This window comes from Rhamphochromis longiceps, linkage group LG15 (assembly GCF_057381845.1).
Source record: "Rhamphochromis longiceps isolate RC_006_pf linkage group LG15, R_longiceps_female_GT1.1, whole genome shotgun sequence".
NCBI lineage: Eukaryota > Metazoa > Chordata > Actinopteri > Cichliformes > Cichlidae > Rhamphochromis > Rhamphochromis longiceps.
This window is the reverse complement of record NC_140571.1, coordinates 890,286-915,241: the sequence shown is the minus strand read 5'-3', so window position 1 is coordinate 915,241 and position 24,956 is coordinate 890,286. Positions and strand designations below refer to the sequence as shown.

The following is a 24,956-nucleotide window of genomic DNA, read 5'->3' as shown; positions in this document are numbered from 1 at the left end:
CTTGGTGTTTTCCCCTCATTTATTCATGTGGAGGGAAAGGATATAATTAGTTACATTTCAGTTCACAAATGCAAAGCACTTGTGAAAAAACCGAGGCTTTAAGTCCCGTCTTCTTTTAGAAGCCTACAGATTGACCCTACACTGATCAGGCTTAACATCATGACTGCTGACAGTTGGTGACATGATGCCTGTTAGTTGGTGGGATATATCAGGGGGGAAGTGAACATTTTGTCCTCAAAGTTGACAAGTTAGAAGCAGGAACACGTATATACTATATATATAATGTTCTTCCTCTACCCCCCCATTTTTGCACATGTCGAGGGGTGTGTCAGGTTACATTTCACTGTGTGTTATACTTGTATAACTATGCATGTGACAAATCAAGAACCTTGAACCTTGAACCTTGTAATAATTGGCAAGCTTCAGGATTTGAGGGAGTTTGACAAGAGCTGAATTGTGATAGCTAGATGACCTGGTCAGAGGATCTCCAAATCAGGCAGTGTGATGCTTTGGTCAATGTTCTGCTGGGAAGCCTGGGGTCCTGCCACTGATGTGGATGTTACTATGACACGTACCACCTACCTAAGCATTGCAGACCATGTACACCCTTTCATGGAAACAATATTGCCTTATGGATGTGGCCTCTTTCAGCAAAGCAAAAAGGGTTCAGGAAGGGTTTGAGGAGCACAACAATGAGCTTGAGGTGTTGAGTTGTCTTCCAAATTCTCCAGTGCTGGAAAAACAAGTCCAATCCATGGAGGCCCCACCTTGCAACTTACAGGACAAGACAATCTTTCACTAAACTCTTGGTACCAGACACCACAGCACACCTTCAGGGGTCTGAAGGAATCGTTTTTTGTTTGTTAAGCCACTTAGAAATAATCTATGAATTATTCAAGTAAAACTACATCAATTTCCTTAGAAAAAAAATAATAATATGGGAAAACTGGATATTAGAGTTAATTTCCCTAAGAAACAGGAACAAATTCTTACACCTGAATTAGAATTAGATTTTGCTTCAAATCATCAGTATATATGGAGGAAGTCAGGACTGAGGTACAGCAGTGAGTGCTACAGCCATCTGTGAAACATGGTGGAGGTTCTGTCACGGTGCTCGTTGAAATCAATGAAAGTTTGAACAAACACCGTGTAAAACCATCAGGAGCATCTGATCCAGACCAAAGGAACATAAATGTTGCTAACCAGATGAAGCCACACATGTTCAAAACACCATTTTAATGCACTTTATTTTTGTGTTTGACTTTTTTAAAGAGAATATTAACACACTGAAAAAGCATTGATGAAAGAACCTTTGGGAACAAATGAAAACTTCTAATCAGACAAGCTAACGTGTGTTTTCAGCAGCCGTACAGCAGGTTGATCCTCCTGATGTCCCAGTAGGACATGCCCTGCCTCTGGCCAATCTGGACGTTGGGGTTGGGGATGGGGGAGATGGTTTCCCTGCCATTGATGGAGAAGGCTGTTCTTTCATAGTGCATTATGGAGGAGTAGTCGTAGGGAGTGTTGAGGTTGTTGGTGTCCTGCTTGTCGAAGTTGTAGGCCATCTGTGGGTCGATGTTCTCCCAGTTGATCCTGACGTAGTAGTCGCGGTCGCTCCTGGTCTGCTCGTGCTGGAAGCCCAGAGCGTGGTTGACCTCGTGCTGGATGACGCCAAAGTAGACGCAGCCCTGCCTGTTGAGAGACAGAACCTGCTTCCCTCCCTGTCTGCCCAGAGGAGAGAAGCATCCGTTCTGGCTCTCGATGCTGATGTAGTCGTTCTGGTTCTTACGGTGGACAAAGCGGACACAGGTCTGGCTGTGGAAGGACCGCAAGGCATTTCTGATCAGCTGCCTTTCCCCGCTGCTGTACTCACTGCTGATGGTGAAGGGAACCGTCACCAGGCCGTTGTTGTCTTTCTGCCACAGGCAGCTCTGGTAACTCTGGCATTTAATGGCATTTCTGCTTTTTGGAAGCAGGATGTCTCCTTCCAGCAGGATCTCGTTGCTGCCATTGTTTGCGGTCAGAATCCTGGTGGTGATATCGACGGTGTGGTCTTCCTCCACCTGGCCCTCTCCTCCTCCTCTTTCCTCCATGAGAGGATGAGCCTGAGAGAGGCCGAGCAGGAGCAGGAGCAGCAGGCTGACAGAGGGACTCATCTTCAGAGTGGGTCTGGTAGCTGTGGAGCTTCTTTGCAGAGCTGCTGTGGAGAGACTCCTCGGAGCTTCGTGTCTGACACAGTTGAGTCGCAGGTCTTTATACTCTCCTCTACAGGTGTGTCTGCAGGAGGATTATGGGCTGGGGTCCACATCGCTGGGCCTGAATAAACCTGAGAAGGGAGGACTGCACAGACAAACCTACTCTTTCAACATGCTGTGTTATGTCAGGGCTGTGGACGGATCAACACAGTTACTTTACTGGGTGGGACTTGTTTAACTACACATTCGAAACTTCTACAACTAAAAAGTCCTCAAATTCTCCATTTGCAACCACCTTTATTTTCACTTTTATTTTGGACAGTCAGAAAATGCATATCTAAAAGTAATCTTTTCTCTTTTCTTCATCTGGCTGCTGTGTTTTTCTTCTCATTGACTCAGTTAAAATAGTTTGAATTTGCTGTTCATACCATAAATCATCCCTGTAAAGCCTGAACCTTGAAACAATTCCCAGAAAGAAATAGTTTTGAAAATGGAGAGTTTATTGACATTGTCATATATATATATGTATATGTAATATATGTTCTATAAAAATGACTTTATGGAACATGTACGCATTAGAATCACACTACAGACAAAGTGTGAAACTGAAATACAACAAAATGTTATGTTGGTCAGACCAACAATCAAATGGCTGAAAGTACAACTCACTAAAGAAACTTGATGATAACTTCACTCGAGGAAGATTAGTCCAGTTCTCATCTATTTATTTTAGTAAGTAATTATGGATTTGGTTCATTACAAAGGTTTAGTTTTTTTCTGTTAAACTTGGCTGAAATGCATCATTATTGTAATAATTTAAACATTTTTCTCTTGTTTTCAGAGAAGCTCAGGTTTACCTTTTTTTTCTTCAGTCGTTGAGTCTTTCTGTTCTTCCCTCCACGATTTGTCTTCATTAGGAATCAGGTGCTCACATTTATGTGTGTCCCAAAGAGAAAGCGTCTTCTGACGTTGCAGTCATTGATGTTCATTACAAACTTTCCACGACACCACCATCAGGCCACATTTAGTCCAAATCATGACATTCTTCCGGTACACTATATGGACAAATATATGTCCTACTACAGTACCACAGTTTAATTCATTAACTCTTTCGTCCATATAGCACATCTGGCTCAAATGAGAAGCTTGATGCACATAATTTGACCAGTTATGTTCCCCTAGCATTCGGTTAGCATTTACTGAGAAGTTAGCTAATCCCATTAAAACCATCACCAGTAAACCAACATGGGTAATCTAAACTTGGCTAACAGCAAACTTGACAATGTATTTGTAATATTGGAAAAATTAATAAAGAAAAGAAAAGAAATGCTTTTCTGAGAAGAATTTTTTTTTATAAACATACACTTTAGGCTGTATAAAGCATGGCTGAGGATTGCTTATCATCCTTGACTGGCTGCCACTTTGAAACCTCAGGATATCGCTGTCATAAATGTTTTTGTACCCATATTTGAGAAATGCTCCGTTTGAGCTATAATAAGACTTAAATGAGTGAGTTAGCAAAAAAAATCCCTCCTTATATTTTTGAATCAAGGTAGAAACACTTGGCTTAAATATGTTAATTTCTGAGGTAAAGATTGGCATTTTGAAATGGGGACAGTGGGGAACAGTTTGGACTCGGGTGGAAGACCTGCAGTTTGTGCCACTTTCATTTTTAGCCCCCAGAGTTTTCTGCTTGGTCTGTTCACTAAACTAGCTAGCCCATCATAGCAACTGTAAAACAGTACTTGATCCCATACAAAACAATTTTGTGATTGGTATTCTTTCTTTTTTCTGTAGATTCAACAAAAAACACAGCTAAGCTTGTTGTTTTTGCACTGAGGTAAGCTAACGCTGCACATGGAAGTTTAGCTAATATTTAGCATGTAACTTGCTTATATGGAAATTTTGGCAACATATCAGAAAATGACAAACACTGAAACAGTTGATGTGAAAAAAGTGTGAATCTTTCTTTTTTAATGTGACAATTGTGTTTTTCCTGAGGAGAAGTTTGTGAAAGGAAAAAAGGATAGCAGAAGGGATTTGTAATTTTTTTTTATTATGAAACAATAAAACCTTTTAAAGTTAAATTTAGGTCGTTAAAAAGGGAGAAACGTTTTAGCAGTTGTGGTTATTCGACTGAAACTTCTGTATTTACCGTGTTTTCCTCAGCTGACATTTCTGAATGTTTTGGCTCTTTAGGAATCACTTCTTGCCTTTCAGTCTGGTTCCTCTCATATATTAAACTTGCGCCAAAGCTAAACACCACAAAGATGAATATCAAATGCTTTATCTTGTTGACTGTCAGTGTATCCCTGGACTGCTGGCTTCTTGTTTAGAGAAAACAGGGCCATCGGGTGGACTGTCTGCCACATAAGGTGTAATCTAAAAAGTGAGCGGTAGTTTGGGTAAATGCCACCCTGGACGTTAGAGATTGAGATTGGAGTCTCTAAGCAATAAAGACAGACACGGATGCAACTAGGGTTTATTACTTTTAATCAATTCAGCTAGCTACAAAATGTCCACCACTTCACACACTGACAGGATACAGAGAGGGAGTCTTTAGTATTACATGCGTTGAGGACATCAATCTCACAGTTTAACCTATTGTGTCATTCAGGTTTAGGTAATTCATCACCTTACTCTAACTACTTGACATTTTGGCGATTTGGTGTGCATAGCTCTAAAGTACAGAAGCAACAAAAAAACCCATTTGTATGTATTTTTTTGTTTCAGAGTATAGTTGTAATTGTTATTTAATATTGTCATTATTCTTACCAATAACAAACCACACGGGGAGAATAAACTTACATATACGGTTTTCTTATAAAAGTAAGGTCTCTCAGAAATATGCGTCTTTGCTTTACATTGCAAACGTTTATTTTTTTCAGAGCATCCAAAACCTATGATACAGTACACAACCAGTCCTCAGCTTTCATCATATAATCAACATCTTCATCACTGAACTGCATAATCATTTAGAAAACAGGTCATTTTTTTGCAATACAACCCAAAGTCCTCAGTTGTTTCAACTTCATCTCACTTTTTTGATCCCTTTTGCATTATTGTACAACGAGATGGTCACAGTCGGTAAATATATCGAGACAGAAAGAGTGGCACTATTGCAAACTTGCAGGAGTATGGAACGATAAACTGTGTCCTAATACCGAGCATGCGTTTTGTCAATTTGCTACTGCCATGTTATCATTTTTTATATATATTTTTTCAGACAGGTTTTATTTATAAGACTAAAATCTACCATTTGTCATGCAGAGAACGCACAATTCACATCACTTGGAATGCAATGTCTAATACAGCTACAGAGAGTCTAGTTGCACATTGTCTAAACAGTAACTCAGTATGATTGCGATGAAGGAAAATGGACCAAGGACTGCCTTTTGATTGTAAGTGCTCTTTGCCGTCCCGCCCAACTGTACCGCCGCTTAGTGACTCGTGTTTGCCATCGATCTTCTCCTGCTGTTTTTGTGACAACACCAAAATAAGGAGCATGACAGTAGCCTATATGTAATGACACAGTTTTACTAAGACGATACTGAGATACCGAAAAGGAAGAAAAAACAAACAGCTTGTACAGCATTCCTATTATATACTTGTCATCCAGAGAAGTGTACTCGTGTGTGTATATATATGTATATATATATGATATGTGAGATATATATATATATATATATATTTGACATAGAGAATAAAAACTTCACAGGTGAGCTAGAGATCCATCAAGTCAGCACTATATACAACCTTTGGAAAGAATGATATACGGAGTATAAGAAATCATCTTTTTACGAGGACAATCATTTTGAAAAAGCTCGACAGACGACACAGAACAACATTTACAATGGGCGGGGAGGTGATATGTGCATGTGTGCAAACCTAGAAGGTCAATACCATGATGAAAGCATGTCAGCGCCTATCGATGCGTGGCGCGGGACGCCGGGACGTTCACGCTCCGGACTCCGGGCGTTTAGCCACTGCCCAGCATCTTTGTGGCGCGCTGGTTGGCCTCATCGATCCTGGTCTTGTTGGAGTCGGCCTGTGAGAGAGGAAGAAGTAATGAGAGGGTTTTGTTGATTGATTCCACAGATCTGTATTTTGGTGTTTTATCTTTAGTACCCGGTTAGATAGATTTCATTGTACTTTTGGTGTGGTAGAGCTTTGAATTTAGAGATGGAGCTTTTTAAAAAGACTCTATTATACAAAGAGACCATTAAATATAGAAATGCTTAAGAAAATAAAAGGTAAGACAACTTTTCTTTGCTGTTTCTACATTTTATCTCTGACCTGATTTTAATGACTGTCATTCCTTTATGTCTTAGACTTAAGAGTTGCACAGTTCTGCGTCAAAGGCATTAAGTTATTTAAGTCTTAAGGTTGGACATTATTTTAAAACTTTCTAACCAATCACCAGCATTTCATCAACTGCAAATTTACGGGCATGTTCACAGCACTCTTGCACATCCTCACAACGTGGCCACTCGATGTTCTTACTGTTTCAGTTAAACCAAACCAGGAAACAGGGATGTAAGTGAATGTTGGAATATCCATGGAGAAAACCTTGCAGCCTATAAAAGACCCAACCTGGCTGAGCTTTGTGAACCTGAGCTGGTGTCGTATACAAACCAAGCTTTCCAAGCTTTTCCTTCGTGTCCACACTGGTTATATGTTATATTTGCAAGGAGGCAACTCACTAAATAAGCAAGATGACTCAACTCGGCGATTACATGAACCCGGTGCGCTTGAAGAAAAAGCTGAAAAGCTGTGCGTGTACCTTCTCCATGATCCTGTCGATCTGGCGGTTCTGGGTGTCGATCTCGTTGCCCATGTCCAGAGCCATGTGGCGCAGGTTGCCAATGATGCCACCCACCTGCTCCAGGTTCTCATCCATCTCGTTTTCCCGGGCATCGTCTGTTACCCTACCATACAAAAGGTCACATTTATCTCTGCAGTAACTAGTACAGCACACATTGCCACTGCTGTTGTCCATATTTCACCTCTGAACCTCCAAAGAGCAGAGACTGAACGCAGGATCCTGTTCACTGTGTTTCTTTATTAATATCACAATGTCACAGTGTTAAATATCCAGATATACAATTCCCAGTCTTTCAAATATATAGACACAGATTAAAAAAACTGAATGTGAAATATGATATAATCTAATATCCACATTAAAGTCTAAAGCCTGTGTTGTTCTCAAGAATATAGATTTGGATTATAGTTCTCCATCAGGTAATCTGATTACATATGAAGACAAGAAGACAAGAACCAGATAATGAATGTTTTTTTTCTGCTGCTCCTCGTCTTTATCTGACTTTCAGTCTATTTACAGCTGTTCATGTAGCTAATGTAGCTCGACCTTCAGTAGATGCTGATCTGTGGACTCGTGCTTTTTCTATTAGTCGATGGTATTCAAGTAGAAACGCCTTCATTTGCTCTTTCGTTGTTACATTAAGTATCACTAAAGTACTAAAAGTAGAGCTGATTTCAGTACCTGTTAGCAGTGATGGGAATAACGCGTTACTAACGGCGTTACTGTTTTCAGTAACGAGTAATCTAACTAATTACTGTTTCTATCGTTACAACGCCGTTACTGTTACTAACAAGAAAATGAGGTGCAGTCGCGTTACTATTTTTCAGCAAACAGACGGTTGAAGCTGTGTTCAGCTCACCGCACCTTCAGGTGCAGGAAGTAGCTGTAAGTAATCCGGGCGCTACAGCTTTAAGCAGCTGCGCGCTCCCGCTTCTGTAAATAGTTTGAAATGTGTGGTTGTTACAGTAAAAATATCACTTTTTCTACTCTGATTTTATGTTTTGTGTCTGATTTTAAATCAATTGTGTTAATGCAGTCTGTCAAAATGAAAACATGACTGTAAATTCAGACACGTGAGGTTGTGCTGAAAAGAATGAGACCAAACAAGGCAGATAAACAGTTAAAGGTAAAATGTGGAGGGAACATCAGAAGGAGTTAAAAATGGCCGATTGTACCCTGGACCCCAGAGGATTAAACGTTTTTTTAAAGCAACGCAATAGTTACTTTTCAAGTAATCAGTTACTTTTAGAATCTGGTAACTCAGTTACTAACTCAGTTACTTTTTTGAAGAAGTAACTAGTAACTATATTTAATTACTTTTTCAAAGTAACTTGCCCAACACTGCCTGTGAGTACCTTTGTGGGTACATTTAAATACTGACTAAGGCCGACTCTACGTAAAAAGTGGAATAATTGATTATCCGTGTATGTGGTTACTGCCAGTGAGCTGAAGAAAGTTTAGGAAATTATGAAAAATACCAGGATATTTCAAACTTTCTGCTGTGACATCTGGATGGATCTGGCACAAACACCATGAAAGCATGGATTCATAGTTCAGGCTGGTGGTGATCTAGTGATGGGATTTTCTTTTGTACACTTGATTATTGACGAAATGTTGCAGCATTGTCGAGTATTATTGCTGATCATGTGTATCCCTTAGTATACCACGTCACAAAGCTCCAATCATTACAGTTCATTGTATTCAAATGATCTCCACAGGCACCACATCTCAATCTAACGAGCCTGTTCTCACTCCCGAGGCGCAACATCCCGACGTTTTGTCACGTCCCACGGCGTTCCTGAGGAACGCGAATGGTGACCTTCCGCGTTCTTATGGTACGCGCCGGGTTATGGATTAAATCCAGTGGAATTACGATCTCGCGGTAATTGACGTTCCTGCCCTGTATTGCAGCCCTAAACCTAACCTTAACCAGCACTGCAATGACGTGAAATAGTGTTTTCCCAAAGTGATTTAAGTTCTCATATGTCCTCAGTTTTCCGATGTCGTCATGTAGAAACGTGTTGGGTGGCCGAAAACGTAATATGTTGATGATTTGTCACCTAGCGTAAAATGTTACGCTTTGGGAGTGAGAACGTGTTGATCTAACAGAGCGCGGGAAATGCAGATCATGGGTCTGTAGCAGCAGTATGGATCCATATCAAAGTCACCCAGGAATGTTTCCAGCATGTTGTCAGTTCTATGCCATGAAGGATTAAAGCAGTTCTTTTAGGAAAAGTAAGAGAACAGCGCATCTAACAAAGTGGCTGGTGAGAGCGGACGGACATCTCAGTGCTACATAAAGGCTGGTCTGCTTTGCTAGACTAGTCGGGCTGCCGGTGAGGCCAAAAACGATGCCATGTGCACGTTTACCCTCATCTTGCCTCGAAATATTCCAGACAAGATGAATGTGCCCCGTAAAATCGCACACATCCAAGCATTCCTCCTACCTGCGGATGAAGCCTCCGCTGATGGCCATCTGTTCGCGTTCGTCCACCACGCGGGCGGGCTGGCTGGCCACCACCCCGTCCTGGTTATTCCCCCAGGCCTTGCTGGCTCCGCTCTTCATCCTGGCCACCGGCAGTGACGAAGAGGAAGTTACTCAACAGTTTGAAAAAAGCGACTCGCCATTTACCTCAACCAGGCAGGCTTCCAATTAGTCAAACCTAACAAAGAGAGCCTTGGATTTGAGGTACTGCAGCAGCACATATGTAAATATATTAGCATGTAGCTGACACACAGTGTTAATCGGTTTCATGCAACCAGCACATAAATATATGGTGGGACTAGACTAAAGTCGAGCAAAGCATAGCAGGCATGGACTGGCTGGTAGACTGGGTTTGGTAGGTACAGGCTCATTCTGTTGTAACACAGTACTTATGTGTGCGATGTTATATTGCAGGTATATAACATACTGTTCAGAATCAGGCAAGCCCTGTACGCTGTGCCATTTCGTGTCTTAACATAGCTGCAATTTGAACTGTGTTGTAGCCTGATTCCTTCTCTCTGTCCTAAACCGTCATACTTCTGTGTTATTGCAACAGTAAAGCACATCCCACTCCCACAGTGTGACAGAAAACAGAGAAGAGACAGAGCTTGTGGCAGACACACAACACAGAGTGTACAGGACTGTCACATTGTTGGGAGGGACGACGATCAATGCGGAGAACAAACTGCGAAACAAGAAGAAGGAGAACAAAACAAAACAAGAAACTGGAGGGAGTCAGCAGAGAAGAGCGCCTCGTTTACCTGTTCCTGAACCATCGGCATCACCCACCCCAACCCCCACACCTGTCTGTCTTTATATGTCACAGAATCCTGGTCATGTTGAGGTGGTGAGGCGGGGGAGTGGGGTAATGGTTGTGACTCAGCTTATCTCTCAACGAAAGTCACATCTGCTTGCGTCTGTACAGCTGTGCTAACACAATCGCAGCTCGGCTGCTCGGCCTATCAAAGCTCACTCTGTCACATTCAGCATCTGTTTTGGCTCCACACAGCAGCTAGATGGAGTGGAAGGTAACAGTTGTCTCTTTAGTTAGAGCTCTGTCGATGCTGTCTGTGTACATATGTCAACATTTTCCTGCCCATTCAGTAGCATCCTGACACTTCTTTGCTTGTATCACAGTTGCTGAGCTTTTATAACCTTGGAGTGCTGTGTGGATGTATTCTAGCTGTATCGGGATGGCAATGGCTCAGCCGCCTCCTACACTGCTCTTATTAATAGAAATGGACTGAGGCAAGGCTTCGCTGAGCGCCCTGTCCCTGCTGACACACACCAATATGATTAACACATACGCTACCCTTGTCTACGTCCTTTATATTTCCATCTGTTTTCTTCTTTCTTTCTGCTGCTGCGTTTTTTTTAATCTCATCTCCTTCTGTAAAACTTTAATTTGCAATTTACTTTCCTGCTGTCTCAGAAAGGATATACTGCACATTTCTAATCAGATCTGCTCTGATTGAGCAGAGATGATCTGATTAGATGGTATGAGTATTGCAGGACCCGCGGTAAGACTAAAGTCATTCTGCCTCATTCATTCATTGAGCGACCTGCAAGTCGAGCAATCCACCACCAGCTCCTGAGTGGCATTCAGACGGCCACAATATGAAGCCTTTAAGAGGGAAATCTGGGGTCTGCTAATTCTGAGAGACACGCTGAAGGGATTAGGAGGTACAGTGAGCAGCAGTGCTGAAAAACATGTATCTCTTTTAGCATCCTGCTATTTGTGCAGGCAGGTTGAGTCAATGTCCCAGCAGGCTGCCACTATCTGATATGGCTGACCTACATGTGAGCGAGTTCCCTGCAGGAAAGGGAGCTTAGCAAACATCAGTGTTTAGCAGCCAGAGTGGAATAAAGGCTAAATTAGCACAGCGCTCTGCAGGAGAGGTGGCGCTGCAGACAAACTGCAGCAGAAACAAGGGTCCTGCACACAGTGCTGTGGCATGATGCACCCATTTTATACATCGACCCTGACTACGTTCCTAAAAATATCTCAGTGCGCATGTGTCCTAGCCCAGTTTCTAGCTGCAAGCTACACCACAGATCACTCCTGTTTTTCTCCTTTGCTCTGAATGTGTCATTCTGTCATTTCTTTCCTATTTTCAGCGTGTTCGCTGCCATACTTTGAGCATCTGACAGTTTTGTTGTGCAGCATTCCTCTTTTATCTTCTCTTTGTTCTTTTCCATCGTTTGCCAAGCAGGGACTTCAGTTAACTTTATTTTCTTTGTATGTCTTTAAATTTGGTCCAACCCGTAAAGTTACGAAACGACAGCTCTGCTCACAAATGAACTCTGAACACGCGCCGATGTGAGTTTGGCACAAAATGATTGCTGTTCATCAGGATCACCATCAGTATCATTTTCAGTGTAAACATCAACATCATGATCGTAGCATCATCATGTGTAGCATTGCTTTGTGAGTTACATCATCACGCATGCATGAGCATTCACAGGGTCATGCTCGCCAGTCTTTCCATGTCATTGGTGCTCGGTGGCTCATAGAAGGCAGTGGGGGAGGGGGTGTTCAACGGGAAACAGAAAGGTCTCATTGCCTGCAAACAGGTGAGGATCTACTGGATGTCAGAGCAGTGTGGTGGTGGTAGAGATCATGCAGATGAGGAGAAGTGTCAACCAGTCCTGGACCAGGCTGGCCAAAGGCATTTTGGGACCAAGATCGCTACATTTCCATCTGGAGTCAATACATTAGGATGATCTAAGTGCCAAGATGCTTCTGGAGCCCCAGCCCTGCTCTTTAAATCTAAGTACGTTTTATAATTGGGAAGGTCAACAGCTTCCCACCACCATGCATCAAAAATGAGAAAAAACCCTCTTCAGGAGGAATCGATACGACTGCTACAGGTGGGACTTCTACAGCGGCTACACCTGCATGTAGACGACTCCCATCACAGAGCTGTTTGGAGAAGTGGAAGCTTAGAGAATATGGCACTTGGTAGAAGAGAGGCACTTATTGATGAAGCATGGCCTTGGCTGGGTGGGGGAGAGTTGACTGGACGTTTAAAGCTCGGCTTTATGGAATTTGGGTCTCACCGGTAGGTTTGTATCAGCCTCATTTGACCGTACAAGGTATGTAAAAATCTGGGTGGTGAATCAATTTTAACTTTGGAAGAACTTTAGCAGCTTTTTGAGGTCAATTGTTCAGTGATGGTTCAGACCGTTGGACTATGAGATGCTCCCAGTTGGGGAGCTATAAATTCTGGGACACTATGTTTGCTATGCCCAAAGAAGGTCGTTGGACGTTTTCATCACTCATCCAGGGGACTCCTTCAGTCTCAGCTGACTGTTAGCAAATCCCTTCAGTAAACCATGTGGGAGTTGCTACTGAATCAGCAAATATTTAAATAAAAGAAGATAAAAAGTACTAACTGACCAACATGACTGGGCCTAACGAGTGTCACGTACTGTTACGGGAAATCACGTTATTGTTTTAGATGTTTGGGTTTTTTTAAAAATTGTCATATTGTGACTGGAAATGTTTAACCTTAAGTGGGCCGACTGAACAGGGACGATTTTGAAGTTAATCATTCCACATTGTGGGCCAGGCTCAGTGTTTATTAGGAGCTGGAGTAGAGCAGACTATTGGCTGATGGCCATTGTGATGTCACTTCTACCTCGGTTTTATTTCTTAGATACTTAATTTTAAATGGCAGGCAGGCAGGCAGGCAAGCAGCACCTACTTGTTACATGGACAGGAGCAAAGACCACAGAATTTCCCTAGATCGTTCAAATTCTTTTCTGCATCCTTCATGTCCTTATTGATTTGGTCCATTCCCTCCTCGATGCGCTCCAGTTGCTCTGATTAAACACAAGTCATTTATCCCCCACAGAACGAAGCAGAAGGAGAAGAGGAGAGAAAGAAAGAGAGGACAAAGGAGAGAAGACAACAACTTCAGACACTATGACGAAAGAAAGTCAAACAAAAACTTAAAAAGAAGAAAAAGGAAAAACTGGACGCCACCACATATGTAAAGAACCTTTGGGGCACATTATCAGTACCTACTTGTTACATGGACATATGAAAAGCCCACAGCATTTCCCTAAATCTTTTAAATTTTTCTCGGCTTCCTTCATGTCTTGGTTGATATGGTTCATGCCATCTTCGACACGATCGAGTTGCTCTGGTCAGGACAAAGGGATGACAGTAGTGGAATGAATTTCATTGACTGATTGACAGAAATATGAGTCATGATGAGCAGCAAGTGAAGCGTTTGTACTCTGGTGTGTATCTGAGTGTACAGTGCATCGCTTTGGTGGCTAAAATACAATTATGTGCACTTACAGATTTTTGGGGGACCAGAAAATGGTCCATGAGAGTCCCCAACAATCCAATAATGAAAGTAAATCTTCTCTCTTTGTTTTCTTGGTTCATTTGATTGAAAGTGTAAATGTTTCAGCAAAGATGTTAAAGGGAAACAAAGATTTCTGGGGGAAATCGGCGTTTCCTTTTTTTCAAATCAATAGATCAATCTCAAATCCGATCGAGCAGACTGTCAGCTCAGGATAAAGAGCTGCTCCGGGTCCTCCCACACAAAACCCAGGTTTTAGTACCAGTTTATACCCCGCAGCAGGAGAAACGGTTGTCAGTCAGCTTTAGAGGCGGCTGGCACATTTTCTTAGTTTCCAGCTGCTCCCATCACTTCCAGTACCAGTTGCAGACGGCCATGAAGGCTTAGTGGGAGACATCCTGGTAACGCTATAATACAGCCCACGACCAAGGACGTAACTAAACAGATTTTCAATGTTTATTATTTGAAATTAAATGTAATGATATTTATTTAAATATTTTTATGATATATTTATAAAAGTTGTAAATATTGTAAAGTGACTTTGTGCATCTCAGGGTAACTCTGTGGGAGCAATACTTTGGCTGTATTATGGAGTAGATTCATCTTTTTAGCCTTTTCTGTTGATGTGCATGATGTTTGTTCTGTTATTCGTCTGTCTTTTTATTTTTCCATCAGACGTGTGCTCAGGACTGTTCACCGTTACCAAACTACAAAAAGGTAAATACAACCAAAATCTGGAGGCCTATGTGACCTGATAACGATGAAGCCAAGTCTAACTTTCTTTTTCAAAATCACAAACACAACTTAGAAAATTAGTGAAGAGAAAAAACATGTTTCCTTTGCTTTAACGTAGTAAGTTAAGGTGGAACCGCTCCATAAAAAATCCACATCCCAAACTGACTGACAACTACTTTACAAAGAAAATGTTTCCACCCAAATTATCAGGACATCACACAGAACCTAAAATGACTTATGCAGAATTTAACTTTACAGAATCGTTTTTGTCTCCTTTCCTATAAAAACCTTAAATTATGAGCAACGCAAAACGACTTTCTCCATACTTAAATTTACTTAGTGTTATTATTTCTTTGTTTTCTGCAGAAATCTGATGTATTGCCTCCTTATTCTTTGAGTATTATAGGTAATTGTAACTAAATTGTCATTTCAAATAAAATACATTGAAATCACATTTATTTGGTGACAGTCACAGGCTGTAAAATTCTACTGAAATATTTCCGTAGGAAAACGTGCGGATGGTCGTTACAGCTGAAGACCTTTTCAGTGCTGAATGGATTTTCTCTTCCTTTGGTTGTAAGCTGCCGGGAAGCTGCCCAGTTTTCCTTTCTCTGATTTAACGTGTAAAACTTGAGAGAATTTAAACATTTTTCAGCTACTGGATTATTTGCATGTTAGTGACAGCTGCAGCATGTGGCCCTTATGAGCTGTAGATGAAGCTGTGAGCATGAACAGCACACCTTTTGCTGCCGTTACGAGGGTCAACTGAAAACTGTGTGTGTGGCTTTAAAATGATTCAGTGTAACTGAAAGGACTCAGGTCTGTCTGGTCAGTGAGCATCGGGGCCGTCGTCGTGCTGGTGTGGTGGACGGCTGCTGGGTGAGTGAAGGGTGAGGCACGGTTAAATATGGAGTGGACTGAGAAACGACTTTACAGATTCTTTTCCCCAAATTTGTAAAATCCCTGGTTTACAGTCATTGATGGTCATAAAGGACGTCACATTGTGTTAGTGGTATTATAGAGAAGTGGGTCACTGAGTGTGTGGTGATCATTGAAGAATGATACAAAATAAAGATCAGCGATGGCTTCAAGTTCAAATTGAAATGATTTGCATCAGAGGTAAAGCACATCAGCCTATGAATGTTGACTTCAGCACCAAGTGCTGCAGAGGTGCAAATCTGGGGTCATAGGTCAGCTCGGGCTCCTGCGTCCAGTCAGCTGTTGCAAACGATCCTGCAGTTCTCGGGGCAGCAAGGCTAAATGGAGAGTTGGAGGAGGGAGAGCTTTCCTCTCCCCGAGTGATGCTGGTGCAGTCAGGCCTCTTACTGGGCTGCTCTGGTTTACGAGCTTTCCCAGAAACAGAAAACTGAGGGCGCTCAAGAGTCCAAATATCATTCACTTCACATTAGAAATGATATCTTTTAAGGTTACTGTGAGCCGACGTTCTCATTTATTGCATCTAATCAGGGATTGTACAAATCTGTAGGTGGGCTGATAGACAAGGGCTTGAATATTTTGTCATTACCAGCTAAATCGATCCTTTGGACTGTTAGTGGGCTGGAACGGCCAGGTTAGCTGTCCTCAGACCTGTTTGCCTTTATTGTGATATAAAGCAGTATAATAGGTCATATGGGTGTTTTTTAAATGTATTTATTTCTTGTAAACAGATCTGAGACCAGCCCGGAGGTTACACTGCCGGCAGCACCCACAGGGACAAGGCCGTCGGCCGGTTCCTGACAATGAGTTGTTGAGCTGTAAGGTTTCATTCCTGCGGTTGCTGCCGTTAAATCTTCCTGACAGGATCTGTTATGGTTTTGGCACTCGTGACAATTCCTTTAACCGTCGTCCTCAGCTCAGAAAAACCATAAAACGCTGCTGGCAAAGTGAAAGCAGTTAGGCAAAGTAAAAAGAAAAATGTTAGCCAAAGAAAACAAATGTTAAAAGAAGCTGAAAGAAAGAAGGAAACCATGTTGAACCTTCACCAAAGAAAACATGCAACAAATCAAACAACTCAAAACCGATTCCTTTAAGGACAAAACGAATTAGTTTGGAAATACTCAAGTAAAACCAAGCAACTGCAAATGAAACACGTCGTTTAATTCTAAGTCTACGAGGTGAGGACTGGAGTGTAGCGCTGCTTGTATTTGAATGCAATCATATTATCACTGTGCCGATTCTGGTCGCATCTATATGTTGTGACCCTGCGCCATCGCCCCTCATGCACACTTACCTCCCTGCTCGTCCAGCATAACCAAAGTCCTGATGCCGGCATCTTTGCTCTATTCCCCGGAGACAGGAGGTGGAAAAGGAAGACAATCACAGGAAAACAGTGGTGAGCGGCTGCAGGAGCTCAGGAAGCAGTGAAGCTGAGAAACTCTGCGCTGCTCCTTTCTTTGCATCCTTTGAAGTTAAATTCTCCTAACATGGTTAAACACGCTGGCAGAGCACAATTACACCTGCAGCTAACACGAGCGCTCTGCTCGCCTTCGCCAAATTACGTTTTTATTACAGCAGGAGAGCGACACACACACACACTTTTAAAGGTACATTTTTGCAATTAATTCCCTGCAAATCTAAACTAAAACATCTACCACCTTCATCCAGCTGTGTTTTGTGCTTTTCTTTTATATTTTTTATGTGACTTTTTAGCCTTACAACCATTTTTTAAGAGACGTCACCTTTACCTGGTCACCACAAGAGTGAACTCCTCATTAAATAAAGGTTACAAATCTGTATTATATGAAAGTATGAACCATTCCTCATTTAACTTTACATGCATTAAGCACCATACATGCATGCTTTGGGACAGTTCCTTCACAGATAGTTTAAGGACCTTATTTATGAATGTGATTTAGAAGTCTAAGGGTATAATTTACTCATATCAGCAACTCAAAAAAAATCACAGACCTGCTGTTTTTTATATCGGTGCGATTAGCTTTAAATTGTGTGTTGGAAGTGTTAATCGCACACTTGATTTAAATATTCTCTGTATTTTTGCATCTTGAGAAAGGGTGAGTGGCTAAAATCTCTGAGTCATCACCTGTTACATGCAATTTTGTCACTGCGCTCTCTTTCTACCTTTTGTTTCAAAAAACCAGCTGGTGCTGGCACAGTGTATTAGTAACTGCTGGCCTAAGGCTTTAATTTAAACAGCAGAGAGAGAGAGAATAACACATCTGCTGCTGTGCTTTCTGTAAAGCAACAGAACAAATGCACATTGAGCTTGATCATCGGGATCATTGCTTCATCTTCTTGTTTTCCTGAACAAACAAATTGAATATTTTCCTTCCTATTACCTCTGTGCTGATGATATTGATCCGAAGATGCAAAGACATCTGTCTGTTAAACGTGGAATCAAGCTGAAGGAGATTAATGATGCTAGCATCGACAGCGGACGAGCGTTCTTCTTAAAATCGTGGTACAATGCGAGTTTTCTGCTCCTGACTGGAGCAGCTGAGCCTGCAATAGCATTCACAGTAATGCTTCTCGTCACTGATGGCGGGGCTGGCAAAGGAGTCTGAGAAGATGCAGCAGCGTTAGCTAACATACAACTGTGTGCTTCTTTAAAATGCAGCACTAAGATTTGGCAGCTGGCTCAGCCTGATCGGCATAAATACGATCACGGTGTGTCGCTGTGTACCACACGTGCTCGCCATGACAAACAGCCACCCCTCCTCCTCAGCAGTTTGGGAAGAGAGCCACACGGATGCTTGGGAGGCGAGAGGGGAGCAATAAGGAGCCTCTGCATGAGAAATCCCAAAGTATCTGAAATGTGTCCCTGGGGAAACCCAACAATAATCAACCATAATCCCAGACAGGCCTGAGGATGGTGCAGCTTTCTCCATCTAACCTGGCGGTGCAGGAGAGTATTATCCTACACCTCCACTGACAGACTGTTGATGACAGATCATTGTCCCAGGTTTACAGTTTATGTTTGCTTTTGTACCTGTGATGACATGAAATGTTCCCTATCTAATAATCCCGGCTTTTTCAAATGGCCTCACAGCAACGAGCAAGCTACGCTAAGAGCACGCCGCTAAGAGCACGCCGCTAAAGCTCCGGAATCGAGTGAAAGTCAGCCTCATTGTTAGAAACAACTAATTTTGTATTTTTCAGACTGAACAGATCTTCTTACTGTCGTCCTGGACATTCAGTTTGTGGGGAAAACCGATAAACACAGAGTCGCGAGTGACATCACGAGAGCCGCTGAATGTTATCTATGTCAGCTGTTTGTGCTGCATCCTCCCCACCCTCCATCTCTCTGATCACGTGCATAAAGAAGCCGTCGCTCTGTTCAGCCCTCCTTCGGTCCCTCCCTGCAGTACATTTGTAGGGTGGAGCTGATGGTGAGAAATGTCGACTGATGATCAATATGACCTTGAGAGCTGCAGCGGGTAGCTTGTTAGCCACTCACCCCCCCAGATGCTCTCACTCCTTGTCTCTCCATGCCTCACCCGCCCTCCTTTCTTCCATCTGCGTCTGCTTGTTGCAGTCTCATTACATTGCAGTATTATCATCCCTGATGTCACTGATCTTCACGTTATGTGCTATTCACGCCATTACTCAGTTGCCTCATGGTCCGCCAAAGCTGGGCACACGCTCCACAACCGTTGGGCAAAGCATGAACGTGACAGGGACGTGCTGACATGTACGTGTGGCTTTGTGTTGGACAGTTTACTGGATTTATTAAAAACGTGCTGCATTTTTCTGTGCACAGCAATCGTGTCGTGTCTAAATGACTAAGAAGGAATTGTTTCCACTTCCTCTTCTTACAGCTTTAAAACAAACAAACAAACAAACATGTTCAGTATTTTCATATGACGACTGTTTCTGTGGATACAGCTAAAATTAACTACGTATACATCACGTAACGTTACAGAAAATGCCACCAAGCCTAACTGACAGTCTCGCTTTTATCCACAGTTTCCTGCCATTTGGAGGCCGTCTTGGTAACGCTTCTGCTGATCACCAGCACAATCTGACGAGAGAGCGCTGACCAGGTCAGAGCCTGTCCCACAGATGACTGAACAAACACCAATCCAAGGCACAAACAGTAGACTTACTTCTGTCTTTTGACTGGCTGTTTGGGGGCAAACCGACCACTAACGGTTCAGAATAGATCTGATAGAGCGCCATGTTTCCCTCTCATGTAAAGTCTGATTGTGTCCTTCCTGGCAGCGCTGATGAACGTGAACACTTGCTGAGTGTATGACAGCTGAACGCTGAGTTTGGACTTTCAGGTATCTGAGTCTCGCTCCATAAATCTGAGCTATTCTAACAGCTTTAGAGATCCTCACACAACAATGAGCTTCCTACTGTCCTCGCTCTTCTACTACTGATTCATCTCTGCTCCTCTGAGAGTTTCAGTGTTGGTACAGTGACATGCTTGCATGTAATCCTGGTGCCGCTGGTGTCGTCAGGTTAAAACCTTTAAGTTTGTAAAATGTAAAGGATCTCTGACAGAGGCGCAGTTATTAGAAAAGGACGTTTATCCTATGAGCTTGTGTGTTTGCACTTTGCATACACTCCTCCCTTCCCAGATTACTGAAAATGAAGGTTTTAGTAACAGTAACAACATTGCAACACAGGAGCAAAACGACATCGTTGTAATATTCACACGACTAACCCTGAAGTCTCCTCTGCCCTGCTTATATCCGAGTGTCGGCACAGGAAATGATCTGTGCTGCAAAACAGCAGCTCGTCCTGCACACGTAACACCGCGAGACGCGATTCAGTATCATTTATTTTCGTTTGTTGTTGACACACATTTTTAAATATTATTGTTGGCTATAAATCAAACTCATACACCAACATTTAGAGGACTTTTCTTACCTCTTCGACCAGCTGCAGCATACGGCGAGTGCTCTCCAGTGACTGCGGACAAATAAAAGAAACAATTCAGATTCAAGAAGCTTGGAAAGTTTTGGTTTTCATGTTATGTGCAGTTTTTCATGTGATGGCCAATAACCTGAGCATCGCACCAGACCGGCCATGAAGCCAAGCTTACCTGCAGGACTGGCAGGTCAGCTGCTCTCACTGCCATCAGCCTTTGATTTTCCATTAATGCAAAAGTCTAAAAAGTCTGCCCACAGCTGCTGCACATCTGCAAGCCTCTTTGCAACCCACCACCACCTTCCATGCTTTTCCAGGCTTTGTCATATCTGCTGTCGTGGTAACTGCTCTGCTCTGCACCCTCTCACAGCCATGCTGCAGGTGGACACAACAGGTTCTGTTGACTGTTGTGTTCCTGTTAAATCTTATTTACACAACAACTCAATGTGGTTGTGCGCATTCGTTCGACTGAACATAAGCGAGTGTGTGTGAAACTAAATGGAGCCGATCAGAACAATCAGCAGCCGCAAACAGGATCAATCCCTGAACGATTATCGACGTGAACTCAACATGAACTCGCAGAGATGGACTGTGTGCACGCAGGACTGCATAGCTCTGACTGTAACACATGGAAATGGTGACTTATTCTAAGTTTAGAGTACGGCACAAAAGTCTAGAGCCGCCCCTCTCGTTTCTTTATATTTGTCTGGGAAATTGGGACCCGGCTACAGTGAAGATGAGCCCACACTTGTTTTAATGTTTGCTTTCACTGCTTCGGCAGTGTGCTTCGGATTTCCAGGCTAAAAATTAAGTGAAAAACGAAGCTGATGTTAATCGGACACTTTACAGACCTGCAACACTACAGCCCCAAAAAGACACGGAGCCTCTACGTTTTAGTGTTGTACCTTTTCCTGACCTTATACACACTGACGATAATTTGAGCTAAAATGTCATCACTCCATCGTAGCTGCTGCCACAGATTTTCAGTCCAGTTCTTGTGTGATGTGGCAGAACAGCCGCCCCTCAGCTGAGACGATTTCTGTGGGAAACAGTGGATAAATCACCAGAAGACCCAAAAGCATCTCTCAGGTCCTCTGTCGCGTCTTTCCTGGATTATTTCCTGTTTCTAAGGTTCATCTGCTGCAGATAGTTTTTAAACTCCTTGGAAATAAAATATCAAGAAATGAGGGGCAGCGTCAGACAGCATTCTGTCTTTCATATAATCATTTCACTCGCTGGGCCCTCATTTTAAGTTAGCCAGTGTTTCTTAGTAGATAAATGGCTTAATCATGAATTGAGCTGTGGTTTAGGGAAGGCCTCGAAGGGCACTGGTGGCAGCTCTCGGGCCGACAGATCCCCAGGTGCTAAACAGAAGTGGGAGGGAGGGGGGGGCACGACAGCTTGCAGAGCTGTGGGAACATGTAAGATAAGACCTGGAAGGTCCTGAAATGCAGCACTTATAGCACGTGATGGGCATTTGTGTCTGTTTTACTAAGTTAGCATTGATTGATCAAAATAACTCAGCTTTGTTATTAGCAGCAGGCAGAATCCTCATCGCTGTGTGACGTCTGTTATTAGCTCCTGGCTGATGTGTAACAGGGGCTCCCATTCTCTAAGGAGCGTGAGGCTGCACAGGGGCAGCAGCTCCGCCTCGCTGCGCTCGCTGCAAGCGCATCGTCTGCGCTGGTAGGGGTTGAGGGGTGGGGGGTGTCGGTTAGACAAACAAATCTGACACCGAGCAGCCATTTTTCACATGGCTCACGTTCTTTTTCCTTCTTCTGATTCTGCCTTTTTGTATTCTGTCTCTGATCCGTCTGCATCAGCTCGCTCGTTTGCTTCCATCTGTTGGAATCGCTGTGGAGGCTGAAGCTCACAGAAGCCACAAAACTGTTATTCCAGCGCCGCCATTTTGTGTTTGCCCTGCGTTCCTGCGTGTGTGTGTCTGTGTGTGTGTGTCTGTGTGTGTGTCTGTGTGTGTGTCTGTGTGTGTGTTTGTATTTAATATTCTGCTCAGCTGTGCCACAGTGAGTCATATGTGAAGCTGGAGGGCTGATCAGCTGTGGGCCATGATGGAGACTTTCTCACTCTCTTGCCCTCTCTCTAACTGCGAAACACGCACACACGCACACACACACACACGAACACACAGACACACACAAAGACACACACATAGACACACACACACACAGACACGCACACACACACACACACGCACACACACACACACAGACACACACAAAGACACACACATAGACACACACACACACAGACACGCACACACACACACACACGCACACACACGCGCACACGCGCACACGCACACGCGCACACGCACATAGACACACACACACACAGACACGCACACGCACACGCGCACACGCACACGCGCACACGCACATAGACACACACACACACAGACACGCACACACACACGCGCACACACACACATAGACACACACACACACAGACACGCACACGCACACACACACACGCACACGCACACACACACGCACACGCGCACACACACACACTCTATAATGTGCTCATTAGTGCACCCTCTTACTGTGCTGCATAGTTTCAGTATGTTTGAAGTTGTGATAAAACAAAGGTGCTCGGCGTCTCCAACCACCACGCGACTCCTCAGCGAGTCAGTAAGCGTGCACCTGCCATCACGAGGCAAACGCCTGTGATGCAGCAAGTCCGGTGTTCTCACCTCATCAGCCAGCTGGTCAGCGCGTTGCTGCATGTCTGACAGCTCATTGCGCATGTCCGCATCATCTGCCATGTCTGCTGGATGTCGGGGGTGGAGAAGGTCTCCGACAGGGAAGAGAAGATCCTAGTGGGAGTCCGGGGAAGGCTGGAAGAGAGGCAAAACACAAAGCATTCAGCGTGCAGCACACGGCTCAGTCGACTGTCGCATCAACGGACTCGGGACGATGGAGAACGTGGATAATTTGGTGTGCGACCACTGCAGAGTCAACTAACGTACCCGTGAGCTTGTGCAGGATTCAAACTCACAGCATCACTGTGGCGTGATCCCTTTCCCCCTGACCTCAGAACTTTCTCTGCGTCCGTTTATGATGAAAACGTCTTTATTTATGTAAAGAAGAGCACAACAAGATGAAACCAGCTGACAGCTCCCCGCGAATATTTTCCCTTCTCGATCTTTCGACGTGCTTTAAAATCATTATTCTCAACTTTCTGAGCTTAACATCGTCCCTGCCGTGTTGGTGATGTTTTTGCCTCTATCTCAGCTGCACTACTGAGCCAAACTGAAAACGAGGACACGTGATGTTACCTTCAGATTCATGACAAACACACCTGCTGCTCGCTCGCAGCCTGCAAGAATGCCCCGTGTGCGTTTGTGTAGTGTGTAGTGTAGTCCACATACATGAACACACACATATAACAAAATATGAAAAGTAATTAATGAGCTGGAACGGGCTGACGTCAGAGAAACACGACTGCAGCATCAGATCGAGCTTCTAAGAACTGAATTCAATACTAGTTCATGCAAACGTCCTCTTTATTTTTCAATCTCAAGTATGCACATCGACGGGCATCACGATGGGCCTCAAAGGAGGCGACAAATACCTCCCACCTCACTGTTACGCCAGAAAACGGCAGTCACACAAATAAAAGTGAAGAGCGTTCCAGAGAGGCAACAAGAGGCGCATGGCACGCATGGCCTGAGTGTAACGAGAGCACGTTCATGAAAGTCAGGTAAACAAGAGAAAAACCCGGAGGTGGGAGCTGCTGCCTCCACAGGCCTCTGTTTGCTGTTGCAGGCGGTGTAACTGAGGACTGTGAGGATGCAGCAGTATCGTCTGTTTGTTGGGGAGTGAACGGGCAGAGGAATCCCGGCTTCCTGGACTTTCAGAGGATCAGCCTGAGAAATAAACAGCGCGTGCCCCTGTAGCTGCAATCCTCTGCGGGTCACCACAGGCTAGTATCACTGGCTAAACAGCTGGACGCATCCAGATGCAAAATTACCAGAAGCTTGCATGAAAGATGAGCATGAGAGAGATTATCAGCGGACATGTCTACAGGACCAATCGAGGCAGTTACATGTAACTCTGGCTCAGCAGAAACTCGACTGTGGTGTCGGCCTTTATGACCCAAAGGCAAAGTCACGAAGAATGAATCCACGCACATCCTGAGGGACAGACAAGACCACGTGTGAAGAAAGCCTCAGTGCACTAACATCGGCTGAATGAAACCTGACAGAAGGGCCGGACCCGCTGAGGATGAGCGAGGAACCAGCTCATCGTGCTGGTTTTATGGACCTCGGGTTCACTGAGTTGTTTCCTCTGACTGTTTTCTGTTTCCTGCATCAGCAGGTAGTCATCTCAACAATAAACCCGAGTGTGTCCTCTGCCCAGGAAAACACAGTAAAGCATTCAGCAGTTAACCAGTCAGACACGTTATTTTGATTTGGCCAAACGACCTAAAAGAAGAGTAAATATTACACATTCGCCACTCACATGATGTCACTGATGGTTGTGCCATAGATGACGTTTCCATCCACCCACTCAGGCTCAGGGAGGCCGTGGGAGGCGAGTTTTCCCTTC

The 24,956-nt window shown here is 43.6% G+C and overlaps 2 protein-coding genes across 5 annotated transcripts in view; both read right to left on the bottom strand.

Moving 5' to 3' along the window:
* Nucleotides 1–1,230: 1,230 nt before the first annotated feature.
* Nucleotides 1,231–2,241, bottom strand: LOC146651744 (high choriolytic enzyme 1-like). The gene has a single exon (XM_085381911.1). The coding sequence runs from the start codon at nucleotides 2,154–2,156 to the stop codon at nucleotides 1,359–1,361; it is 798 nt and encodes a 265-aa protein (XP_085238037.1). The 5' UTR covers nucleotides 2,157–2,241; the 3' UTR covers nucleotides 1,231–1,358.
* A 2,800-nt stretch (nucleotides 2,242–5,041) lies between these two features.
* Nucleotides 5,042–24,956, bottom strand: part of snap25a (synaptosome associated protein 25a) — a 33,787-nt gene continuing 13,872 nt past the window's right edge. Inside the window, exons 2-8 of one of the 4 annotated variants that reach the window (XM_085381981.1) lie at nucleotides 23,099–23,242; nucleotides 20,386–20,427; nucleotides 16,784–16,832; nucleotides 13,533–13,650; nucleotides 9,465–9,584; nucleotides 6,979–7,123; nucleotides 5,042–6,243 (exon numbers count right to left, since the gene is read on the bottom strand). In XM_085381981.1, the coding sequence (XP_085238107.1) occupies nucleotides 6,175–6,243; nucleotides 6,979–7,123; nucleotides 9,465–9,584; nucleotides 13,533–13,650; nucleotides 16,784–16,832; nucleotides 20,386–20,427; nucleotides 23,099–23,170 (615 nt within the window). In that variant the 5' untranslated portion in view covers nucleotides 23,171–23,242 and the 3' untranslated portion in view covers nucleotides 5,042–6,174. Of the gene's footprint in view, nucleotides 6,244–6,978; nucleotides 7,124–9,464; nucleotides 9,585–13,209; nucleotides 13,328–13,532; nucleotides 13,651–16,783; nucleotides 16,833–17,849; nucleotides 18,857–20,385; nucleotides 20,428–23,098; nucleotides 23,243–24,956 lie in introns of those variants that run through there. The other 3 variants (XM_085381980.1, XM_085381983.1, XM_085381982.1) reach the window with 3 other exon arrangements.

Coding starts and splice junctions, on each gene's coding strand:
- LOC146651744 (XM_085381911.1), bottom strand. CDS start 2,156: ATGAGTCCCTCTGTCAGCCTGCTGCTCCTGCTCCTGCTCGGCCTCTCT.